The 12,634-nt window shown below is 35.8% G+C and overlaps 1 protein-coding gene across 1 annotated transcript in view; it reads right to left on the reverse strand.

Moving 5' to 3' along the window:
* Positions 1-785: 785 nt before the first annotated feature.
* Positions 786-12,634, reverse strand: part of LOC149414205 (uncharacterized) — a 75,165-nt gene continuing 63,316 nt past the window's right edge. The window contains exons 22-26 of the mRNA XM_089643871.1: positions 9,040-9,195; positions 8,671-8,947; positions 4,019-4,189; positions 3,545-3,662; positions 786-2,212 (exon numbers count right to left, since the gene is read on the reverse strand). Coding sequence (XP_089499997.1) covers positions 2,050-2,212; positions 3,545-3,662; positions 4,019-4,189; positions 8,671-8,947; positions 9,040-9,195 — 885 coding nt within the window. The 3' untranslated portion in view covers positions 786-2,049. The remainder of the gene's footprint in view (positions 2,213-3,544; positions 3,663-4,018; positions 4,190-8,670; positions 8,948-9,039; positions 9,196-12,634) is intronic.

Genomic DNA, 12,634 nt, shown 5'->3' on the forward strand with positions numbered 1-12,634 from the left:
TCTACTAATATTCATATGTCTATGATCCACCTAAATGTCTAATCCCACATTTTTAGGTTCTATACATTTGATCGCTCAAAAACCTATCCAAAAGTAAGAAACGGTACCTAATTTATCAATTATATATATAAAATACTTACAATTACAGTGTTTCACAATGTTTGAGAGTTAGCAGAGGTTAGCTTAGCGGCGGTTTCATGTGGTGAGGTAGGTAAGTCTCGGTGGCAGATGCATCTGCTCACCGGCAAGGGAGACTCTTTGACTCCTCCAGCCAAACTCTTACGACCCAATGCCTTGCACGGCTGTGGGAGGATAGATTCCATCACTCCTGGACACACGGACCTCTGGAATCATACCCACATATATCCCAGATCTTCCTCGGCAAGAATATTCAATAAATAAAAATACATTTTTGTTAAAGCCAACATGAAGACAATACCAAACATGATAAAGTGACATTTTGATTTTTGTGTTTAACAAACCCAGTAGAAGTAATATCCAAAGGCAAAATGAATGAATAAGGTTGACACTGCAACTGCAGTGCTTCGTGATGTGCGCGGGCACAATTCTTGTTACACACACACTGTTAAAAAACCTCTACCCAGCATCCCCAAATATCTTAAGCCCTGAGGAAAATTGTTTTTCTCAAGACCTCTTGTGTGAAAAAAGCTAAATGATAATAAAAAGGTTTATAAAAAAAAAATAAGGTTTAAAATAAAAGTCTTTGGTACCTATGTTTATAAATAAACATTTTACTTTATTTACAACTAAAATAGTTACAAAATATATTCCTATGAAACTCTATACCTCTTGTCTAATCGCATTTAAAAAAATATATTTATTTAACTGGAACATTTAATTTCAAAAGAATAAATTAGCACGTTACAATTGTTCAATTTGCTTAAAATGAAAGCAACGAGATGGATCAAACACCAAAGTAAAAGCATGAACCCAATGTTTGTACCAACGCTCGTTCATGCTCCATGGTTTCACGCTCGTTTGAACATGTCTCAATGTGTATGCCTTCTCGCTCAATGCTTTTTTGTTTGATTTCGAGCGATCTACTCAATGTGAAAAAGGTTCAGGGGATGTAATTCTTTCTCGATGTGAAACAGAAATTTACCATTTGATTGAGCGTTTTGGTGGTATATCCATATCCAATTGTGTCGATCTGCTCGAGTGTGAATATACGTGTGTACTTCACTTAAAAGGCTCTAGACAGAGCTATTCAGAACAATTTGAAGCTACGGGGTGAGGGGAAAGATGTACAAATAAAGCAATTACCAACTTAATTTTATCACGACATGTCCCATTCCCTGTCTCATTAAATACCCCTAAAAAACCATAATCCTTTAGATATGCATTAACTAAGTAAAAATAAAATTAAAATAGCTAATTTTATATCACTTTAAATATAAATCATTTCAAAAGTTTGTTATACAAGATGGCTGCCAGGCAATTTCCCTTCACTCTAGCTAGATATAGCTTCAATGTCAATCATTTAGGACGGGTTGTTTCGGAGAATTTGAACAATTCATCAAATTTCAACGTTCTTTTCCGGGTTCTGTGAAAGTCCTATTCAAGTTCTGTTACTATATCATTACAGGCTAGTTGCTTGACAGAACTGAAATAAAAACAGAACTTGAAAATAAACTTTGAAATTTGATGAATTGTTTAAATTCTCCGAAACAACCCGTCCTTAAAATCGCACTAATACTCTGTCTAGGGGGTTTAGTACATTGAAATCGATAAGTTTACAATATCAGAACGATAAGCGTAACTACCGATGATTTCCCGAGCATGGTCGCGCTGTTGATAGCCAGACTGATATTGATAATGCAATAAATTAGAAGTCGACATAAGCTGGCAACACTTCCATGAATTGATATTCCTTAGACGTCTACGTAAAAGTTAAAAATACTAATAAATTGACAATGTTGAATTGAAATAATAATTTTAATATACATTGGCAGTACGCATGTACTTTTTGATACCAAAAAAAGGAATATAGACGAGTCTATAGCAATCTGGTCCTATATCTCGTGTCTTCTAGCACTTCTTGAAGGTCTGGCTAGGATCCATGCAGCGGCCACAACCCCTGTCCAGCTGCGTTGCAGGCAACTGCAGCACGGCTTGCTGGCGCCACACTCGCAGGCTCAGCGCGCCCAGCCTGCTGTCCACATACAACGTGTTGTTGTCCGACTCTGTCATCCTGGATAATAAGGATAGCACGTTAGAAAGATAGAACAATCCAGCTTGCTGTTCACATACAGCATGTTGTTGTCCGACTCTGTCATCCTGGATAATAAGGATAGCACGTTAGAAAGATAGAACAATCCAGCTTGCTGTTCACATACAGCATGTTGTTGTCCAACTCTGTCATCCTGGATAATAAAGATAGCACGTTAGAAAGATAGAACAATCCAGCTTGCTGTTCACATACAGCATGTTGTTGTCCGACTCTGTCATCCTGGATAATAAGGATAGCACGTTAGAAAGATAGAACAATCCAGCTTGCTGTTCACATACAGCATGTTGTTGTCCGACTCTGTCATCCTGGATAATAAGGATAGCACGTTAGAAAGATAGAACAATCCAGCTTGCTGTTCACATACAGCATGTTGTTGTCCGACTCTGTCATCCTGGATAATAAGGATAGCACGTTAGAAAGATAGAACAATCCAGCTTGCTGTTCACATACAGCATGTTGTTGTCCAACTCTGTCATCCTGGATAATAAAGATAGCACGTTAGAAAGATAGAACAATCCAGCTTGCTGTTCACATACAGCAGAACAATCCAGCTTGCTGTTCACATACAGCATGTTGTTGTCCAACTCTGTCATCCTGGATAATAAGGATAGTAGGTTAGAAAGATAGAACAATCCAGCTTGCTGTTCACATACAGCATGTTGTTGTCCGGCTCTGTCATCCTGTATAATAAGGATAGCACGTTAGAAAGATAGAACAATTCAGCTTGCTGTTCACATACAGCAGAACAATCCAGCTTGCTGTTCACATACAGCAGAACAATCCAGCTTGCTGTTCACATACAGCATGTTGTTGTCCAACTCTGTCATCCTGGATAATAAGGATAGTAGGTTAGAAAGATAGAACAATCCAGCTTGCTGTTCACATACAGCATGTTGTTGTCCGGCTCTGTCATCCTGTATAATAAGGATAGCACGTTAGAAAGATAGAACAATTCAGCTTGCTGTTCACATACAGCATGTTGTTGTCCGACTTTTTCATTCTGGACGGGTGGTACGGTTGGAAATGCTGAGGATATAATAACAACAACAACAAAAACAGTAAAAACAATATCAATAGCAACAAAAACAATGAATCCGGCTTGCTGTCCACATACAACGTGTTGTTGTCCGAACATCCTGGAACTGTTGAAAATGCAGAGGATATAGTGACAACAACAGCTTTCTGTTCACGTGCCCCGTTGTTATACGTGAACAGCAAGCAGGACATCTGAGACATGAGACAGAAATACATAATAAAAATAACAGAAAAGAAGCGATAACTTCTTAAACTCACTTGAAATCATAGAATTGCTCTCCATCAGGATACTGATATTCTGGTTTCCAATCGATTGATTCCCCGTTCACCGCCACTGTCAAGTCCTCTCCAATACTCTCTATGTCCGCATAATTACCTGCAATGCAAATAAGTTTTGTTAATACATACATTTCTTGAAAGGTCCTCAAATGAGGTATGTTGAACAACATATATGAAACAATTTGCACACCCCTACTGAGCCGTTGATGGTTCATTCAGAGCATACCCAAGAAGAAGTCAATAGGATGGAGTCATGTGACGCTGGGGGGAGTGTCGAAGTGAAGGAGACGAGCTATTTGGATCTAATCACTTAGCTGGGCTAATGCCTTTTCAAAGCAACGAGTACCTACGTGCCAGCAGGATACAGGCAGCATTCTCCTGATGATATTATATGATACGTGCCAGCAGGATACAGGCAGCATTCTCCTGATGATATTAATGAGAATATCTTACCCCCGGTGTATAGTCTAAGCTTGAGCCCCTTGGAAGGCAGCATGAACAGAGCGAAGTGGGGCGTCCTGGTGCAATCTCCGAGCAGCAGCAGGGTGCAGTTGGCAGACCCTGAGATTCTCTGCTCCTCGTTGCGGAGGTCTGTTAGGCTGGTTCTTGTCAGGCGGCATTCTCCTGTTGACATCATCAACAAATAAATAAATTACCAGTTACCTGATACAGAGCTGAATAAATAATATCGTCCAAATGCCAAAAATCTAATTGTGTATCAACTTTCCTCGGTAAATCGAAACTATGTTACGGCGGGACTATTGAAGATAGGCACTACTAGCCGAAACAGTTACAGAGTATCGCTGTTTATCAGGGAAATGTCAATATGATGTTAAGAATACTAAACTCAAGCCAACAGATCAGTTTCCTAGTAATTGCGATCTTCCTGATAATTGTTACTTTTGTATTAGAATCTGTCAGAAAGAATGGTGCTGTGTAACGTGTGGGTTATTATTCCATCGACACACAACGACTAGAGTTTGCCGAAGGCGTTTGAATGTCCGAGCGCAAGGTTACATATCACCTCGTCACAAGCGAACCGATCCATTCAGAAAAGTTCTTTAAAAGGAAATAGCGGACGCCCCGCGGGAAGTTCCTGGGGGAGCGAGCTTAAAGGATGAAGTCATCCTGAATCGATAGACGGAGAAAGGATGTGACTCGGTAAAATGTTGTAGTTACAAATTTGTCAGTTATACTCACGTATTTTAAATTAATTAAATTGCAAGTTGTTTGAGAGTAATTATCTTATTTGTAAATTGACTACTCAACAATCCCCTTTGAACGAGATCATCGTGATCGTCACCTACTAAACAAATTATGTGACATTTTGATGCCCAACTTATTATGTGACATTATAATGCAAGAAAGAATGGTGCTGTCAAAATAAATAATAACCAAATTTACTTGGATATAAAATTAGACTAAATTAAAATGTTTCAGATATTTTTAATAGCATCGAAAAAACTTAAAAAAAAATTTTTTAACATATTTTTTGAAAATAGTTTAAATTGATTGCAAATTTGAGTTGTAAAATTTTGTTATCATATATTGTACAACAGATCATTCATTCCAGTTACAGTACAATTTTACATACAGTTTAATTTTACATCATATCAGCATTTAGCTAAGTGACTCTTCAATAATTTTTTTAAGTCATTTAGAGCAGTGCTCCGCAACCGGTGTGCCGTGGCACACTGGTGTGCCGTGAGCCGGACACAGGTGTGCCGCGGTCAAATTCAATGTATTTGACATTTTACAATATATCATTACGTATTTAATACACAATTACAAAATATTTTTCATAATATTGTCTATTTTTGATTGTCTGCCGATACTGTTAAAAGACGTATTCACAATATATTAGGAGCACTGATTAGAAAACTGTTATTGGCTGAAAAATTTGCGCTTCAGATCGTCGAAACAACCGACATTAAAAATAAAGCACAGTTGATAGCTATTGTATGTTTCGTTGACGTGACTTTATTAAAGAACATTATTTATTTTGTAAGGAGGTTCAAAACGAACTACCGGTGAAGAAATTTTTCAAGTAACCGATGATTTCTTCAAAATATATAATATTAAATGGAGCAATTGCATTGCTGTTTGCACAGATGGCGCGGCGGCAATGACGGGTAGTAAAAAGGGTTTTGTCTCTTGTGTAAAACAAAAAAATCCAACGTTACAATTTACACACTGCTGCATACATCGCGAAGCATTGATGGTCAAAAATTTACCAGAGGAACTTTTGAACACGATGAATGAATGCATTAAAATCGTAAACATAATTAAATTAAGAGCCCTAAACTCGCAAATCTTTGGAATACTCTGTGCAGAAATGGGAGCCGAATATAAATCCTTATTGTTTTATACTGAAATTCGTTGGCTATCCCGAGGCAAAGTTTTGGTTAGATTGTTTGAGCTTCGTCACGAGATGCGTGAGTTTCTTTTAAATCAAAATATGCCCGAACTATATAAGCACCTCGATGATAATTACTGGATAGCCAAACTTGCATACATGGCTGATATATTCGAGAATGAACTTAATAACGAACTATGGCAGAAAGAGTTGCAAAAAGGATGTTTGGAAATGTACCAAAGGACCAACCATAGTACAATTGAAAACAAACAATTAACTGTGGATCTGGTCCAACAACATTTAAGTATGCTTCAGCACAAATTTGGTCAGTATTTTTATTCCATTAATACGGAACAATACGATTGGATTCGAAATCCTTTTACAACCAATGCAATAAATTCTACAGAAGCACTGCCTCTGCAAATTCGAGAGGAATTTACAGATTTAAATAATGACATGACATTAAAACTTCACTTCTCTGAAGATGTTTTCTGGATTTACGTTAAAAAAGATTATCCTTGCATTTCCGTCAAAGCATTCCATTTTCAACGACATATTTATGTGAGCATATTTTTCAACGCTTGTATTAATTAAAAATTTTATAGTTATATGAAAGTATGTATACTTTTAAAATAAAAAAAACAAGAAATTATTGTAAAATTTGTGTATCAATTTAATACCTATATATTTTAGCTTTCGGTGTGCCGCGGAATTCTAGGAAGAAATTTGGTGTGTCGTAGGTGAGAAAAGGTTGCGGAGCACTGATTTAGAGAACAGTCACTTAGATCCAAATTCTTTGCTAGTTCGTTCAACAGCACCACTCCCCTCGTCATGCTATGCTTTGCCAGTACGTCGGTTTTGCCTTTTGGTACTCTGAATAGGTCATGGTATCGACTTCAGCTATAGTGGTCTGGTACATATAAATCATAGCATCCCAAGAGGAATGGGCTATCGATAAAATTGTTCCAAATTTTGAAAGACGTAATGGCTAGACTTGCTTTCCGCCTAGTTTCCAGACTCACAGAATAAGTTTCCTAAAGTAAGTCGATATGGTGCACGAACTTAGGATAGGTTCATGCGTCCGCATATAGACATACCTGAGGAATTTCTTCTGGATTTGCTCTAACATTTCAATGTACTTCTGGTGGTACGGTGCCCAAACATCGCTCGCATACTCCAGCTTGCTTCTCAGTATGCCATCGAACAATGCTAACATACCATCATGGATATTGAACTGCTTGCATGTCCTAATGACGAACCCAAGAAGTTTGTAGCAAGACTGAGTGAGCTGCGATATGTGGTCAGAGAATTTCAGTTCGGGATCAAAGACGACACCGAGATCCTTTACGGAATTTACACGTGATAGTGTTTCGCCCTTTATCTTATAATCGTAAAGTACAGTATTTAGAGAACGAGTGTAAGACATAGTGACACATTTTTTTGTGTTGAAATCTAATCTGTTTATCAACGACCATTCATTTTAATATTTCATATTAGTTTACACTGTGTAATTGTTTGTAATAGTTTTTTGTAAAGAATGTTTCAATCTGTATTTAAAGGTATTTGTATCGTAAATAAATAAATTAATTGAAATTATCCCCTCAGTCCTCTGGTACAGTCTATCCGATTTCCGCTTTGCAATAAAATCCAAATAAATTGAATAATTCTGACCGTATCCGAAATCTAAAAACTGTTTTTGAAAGGCGATGAAATACAGTTTCAAATTTATTATTAGAAATAAACATATACCTTTTTCAATATTTAAATTTAGAATGCAAACATAAAATATTTTTAAAAAAGTCTCGCCTTACGCTTTTGTAAGTAAAATTACAGATAACAAAACTCGACAGTGGCTATTTATTCCTAGTGAGGTTAATAATTAAAATGTTAATTTTTTTCAATTTGCGGTCATTACTTTTGGTTTCAAGGGGGTGTACATTTTAATCCTTCTGTGGTAAACTTCGAGATTTGAATATAAAGTGTGAATTTTTCTCTTTCAAACACGGTTTAGATCACATTTCTTACCGTGATATTAAGGCGAAGCTTAATGCCAAATCACCATTTTGATTAATCTTTATAACGAATTGGTGTACATTATGAATACCAAAAAATATGTTTTAGATAAATTGAAGGTTTTTCTATCGTTTCGCTTGAGTAGAATACAAATAAACAAATGAATTACTCAATAAAGAATATAAATGTAAACTACTAAAAAAAACATTTTTTCAATAGAAATGTATGAACGCGTAAAGGAAACAACTTTAAAAAATACAGTATTATAGCTAAGATTAATTGTGACAGTTTCACTTGATTAACTTTTTTGCTTTCTTATAAAATTATTTTCAAAATAAATAAAAACCAGTTTTGTGCTTGAAATCGAACGTTTCTAGACTCCTTTTGTCAAGCGGTTTTAATGCCTATTACCTACAATATAAGGTATACCAAGAATATACACATTTTTGGCTTGTAGCTTCCTGTTAAAAGAGACACAACGATTTTTAAGAGATCAAATGAGTTGTTCTAGAAGCCAACATTAGCCTGAGAGGTTAAATGTAATTCAATAAAATAAAATTGAATTAAACTAAATTCAACAAAATTAAATTAAATTCAACAGAATTAATTTAAATTGATAGATAAATAATTGAATTTAATTAAATTAAATCATGTCATTATTTTAAAAAAAAAATTATTAATGCCTAGATGTAAATAAGATTTGTATTTTTTTGGATACATTAAAAAAAGTAGTTACGTATGACTCCCAGTTGTGCCAGCAATCTCATCTCATTTGTGGGTCCCATCAGCCAGGCTCCCGCGGCAGCCAGTAGCTGCAACAGCCGGTCCGTGCTGCCCTGATCACGCGGCAGCGACGCGGTGCCATTGGCCTTACCGCGGCCCGCCCGCGCCAACACACGGCTAATGAGTGTGCCGGCCTCTAGGCCCGCGCTGCTGTCGCCGCCGGCTAGCGTGTGGAGCGGCTCCAGGAGTGAGTTCACGCTGGCGGCTATTTTGGAGATACGCGGAAGCACCTGGCAGTAGAATTTTATAATAAATAATAGTTAAAGACACTTACATAAAATTCTAAATGATCATTTGATAATTGCGTGCATTGATAACTTACGTTCTTGGCGGCAATGCTGAGGCGGAAGGCCGTCTCCTGCTCGGTCAGGGAAAGGTTCATCTCGCTGTCACTGGGACAAGGCACCGCGCTTACACCGTAAGCCACCCCCGCTCCCACCTCTAGCGGGCCGCGCTTTGCCTCCAAATCCACGCAAACCTGGAATGACACAAGCACTTTGGTTAATAATCCTGCCCACATTCGATACCGATGTTGTGAACATCTGGATAGGCGCTCGAAGCGGACTTCTCTAATTGCGCCTTCACAGGGCCGTCCTGAGTGGAGAACCTTCCAGCGGGCGCGTTGAGAAATTTCCCTTGAGCGGGCGCTTGTCGTAAATTTTACGTCATCGAGTTTTCTCCATGTAAGTGGTGTTTTCTTTATAAAAATGTTAGGGAATTTCTTTAAGGTTATGAAAAATGATAATAGGCAGCACTTAAAAAAATAAATTATTTGACTTTCTCAAAATAAAACGAAGCAACACTCTAAACATGTTAATATTTCAAAACAAATATTTTATCGATTCATTTAGTCAGAATCAAAATTCTCATCCTTACAATTGTTACAAACCACTTCATCTGAAGAATGGTTCTTGCATGTAAAGGACTTGCAACGGCAAAATTTCATTGATGCTGAGGATCTTTTCTTATCCAGTGCACATAACCGACAAACACCGCGTTTTGGAAAGCTTCTATTTTCTTCTTCTGTTATCGGTTCAACTGACCGACCGTAATTCACTTTGATCCCGTAATTCAGCACATATATTGCGGTAAATGATTGACATTTGATTTGACTCTAGCATATCGTGGTAAGAGTGGGGGAAGCGATAAGGCGCGTCTGTCGTAAATTTTACGACAGCGCGCCCGCTGGAAGGTTAACAGGTATGCACGACACATTTTGTGATATTCATACATTTCCTAGCGTGTGCGTAGCGCTGTATAGGTTAAAGATAAAGAATTGTCCTTAACTTTAAAATTAGTAAAGACTTTTACATTAACTGCGATTCCAGTTCTCTTAGATGACAACAGAATTGAGTCGTGCAGTTGCAAAACCCGCTCCAGTATTTTTGCGAAACTGGAATATAAAAAGATTAAATCTTTTATGCTAAATATCAAAATAATTATTACTCATTATTCTTTTGATATTTTGTGAAAAATATTAATAACATATTTATTTTCAATTTACTTAAGAGTAAACGTAACGTACATTATAATCTAGTCATTTGTAGATGGCGTTAATATATAAATTTTATAAAAAATCCACTTTTTGCAAAGTCATGCTTTAAAAGAAAAAAATAACACAGAATATCAAGAATTTTACAAACTGACGAGAAATGGAAATCAATTTATTACGCCAATCTTTAAAACAACTCAAATGCAAAACCATTATATATTTACCAAGCCATAAAAAACTACAATAATCCCCCTTCCGAATTGCGCTGTATTACGAACCAACAAGAACAAATAAATAAAATCAAACTTTTTTTCCAAAAAAATTTATAGTAAAAAAATATATATTTATAGTAAAAAAATTATTATAGTAAAAAATATATAGTAAAAAAATATATATATAGTTTACATTTAAGAATCTAAGTAAGAATCGTGGCTCCCTTATCAGGCACAAGAGCTCCTCTTTTCTGATAAGTTATACATGACCAATTATGAACCTAAGGGGGTATTTCACTATCTCTGATTATGTTCTGACCAAGCACTAATCCGCGGATTAGTCATTTTTTCGTTATCACTATATCTGAATAACGCTAACGCTCGGGTTAAAGTTAGATTTGACTAATCAGTGCTCGAACTTCACGTTAGGCGCTATTCCTCGAATCAAAGATGGCGTCAAAACATTCCGAGTTTAACAGCTGAGAAGTGAGTCGAATTTTGTAGAATGAATTTGAATGCTTGTATGATCCATCCTGAATTATTTGATTGTGTTCAAAATAAGAAACAATGTATTAATTCGACACGAATCTATCTAAAATGACCTGATAATCAACATAACATAACCAAAAAAATGCACACTTCGCGGTGTGCGGACTGTGACGCATGACAGCCGTGGCAGTAGATGGACTAACTGCAAACATTTTGCGATGTTGCCAGACTATTTCGAGTGTTATCTATCCGGAAGCTCGAAACAATGGTGAAACGGTCGCCGTTGAATAACGAAGTTATTCTGATCTTTAAAGCCAGCCAACGGATAGCTAGTCAGATATTTAGCCCGACATAGTGAAATACCCCCTTAATATTATATTTGGAAAAATATGTATGTATTAATGTAACCCATATGATCTATATTAAAATAATAAACAAATTAAATATATAAATATAAAAAAAGAAAATTAGCCCGTACATACTCAATATGAATTTGAATAAATAGTTTTGTCTTTATAAAATCCCAAATACGATTTTGGATTGAATCCTCGGTTTAATATAGTATTTGTATGCAACATATAATAGTAATTAAATTAATGCCGTCTATGAGCATGTAGATTACAACATATGGTACGTTTACCCTTAAGTACTTTTAAGTAGGTTTTGCATTTCCAAAACTCAGAATGTATCAATTGTCCCTAACCTTAAAATTAACATATTTTTCGCTGACTGCGATTTCAATTCTCTCTGATGACAGCAAAAAGGTAATAAATTTTAAGGTAAAGAAAAATTGCTTATCTTTTATTAGATGTACATTTGTAGAAATATATTATAAATTTGTACAGTTCCCTCGAGGTGATTTTGTACAAAAACGCCGCTATACAAATCATCCAAATATTATTATTAACTGGAATCGTCCTTCAAGTAGACCTAGTGAATCGAGTTATTATAACTAGTGGAGACATACAAATAATAATGAAGCTAGGATTTGTGAAGCTGAAAGATTTATTTATAAAATATTTGTATCTAATAGTACAAAAACAAAAAATGCACCAATATTTTAACAAACTTTCAAATAGAATATTTTTTTGGACATGAATTTTATTTAATTTTTTTTTAATGGTATTATATACAGCCCTGATTTACTCAGCCGAATTGGCACTAATAAGAACAAACTTTTAAATTTTCGTTGATATTGGTTGACTAATTTTCGAATTCTGCGAGTGCAAACATTCGCAGGCTGAAATTTTATATATTAGATTTTCCTCCTTTCAAAAACAAAAATAAATACACCCATATCGTAACAAACTCTCAAATATAAGACTTATTTCTTACTTGACTTTTACTTTTAAAATTGATGATGGTATTAATTTTATTTATATATATATTATTATATACGAGGTTTGTTCAAAAGAAAAGGTGAATTTTGAATTTTCGCGGGCTGTGTACATTCGAATATCGAACTTTTATTTTGTTGTTATGTTGGTATACATATCTTCGCTGTTAAATCAAACCGGCATATGTGCAAAAATGGAGCTTTTGAGTTATTGGTGTCAAAAAATTTCTTTTTTTCCCTTCTATTATTATGTCGAACCGGCATGTCGTATAGTTGAATAAAAATCTGTCAGATGGCGTTGGGCCGGTATGCATTTACGCGGGAATCGCCACTTTTTTTAGCAGAAGACAGACCTATTCCACAATACGCCAGTTGCTTCAAAACTTTC

The sequence above is a fragment of the Hesperophylax consimilis genome, chromosome 20, assembly GCF_061612785.1.
Source record: "Hesperophylax consimilis isolate HC1 chromosome 20, BYU_Hcon_1.0, whole genome shotgun sequence".
Classification (NCBI taxonomy): Eukaryota; Metazoa; Arthropoda; class Insecta; order Trichoptera; family Limnephilidae; genus Hesperophylax; species Hesperophylax consimilis.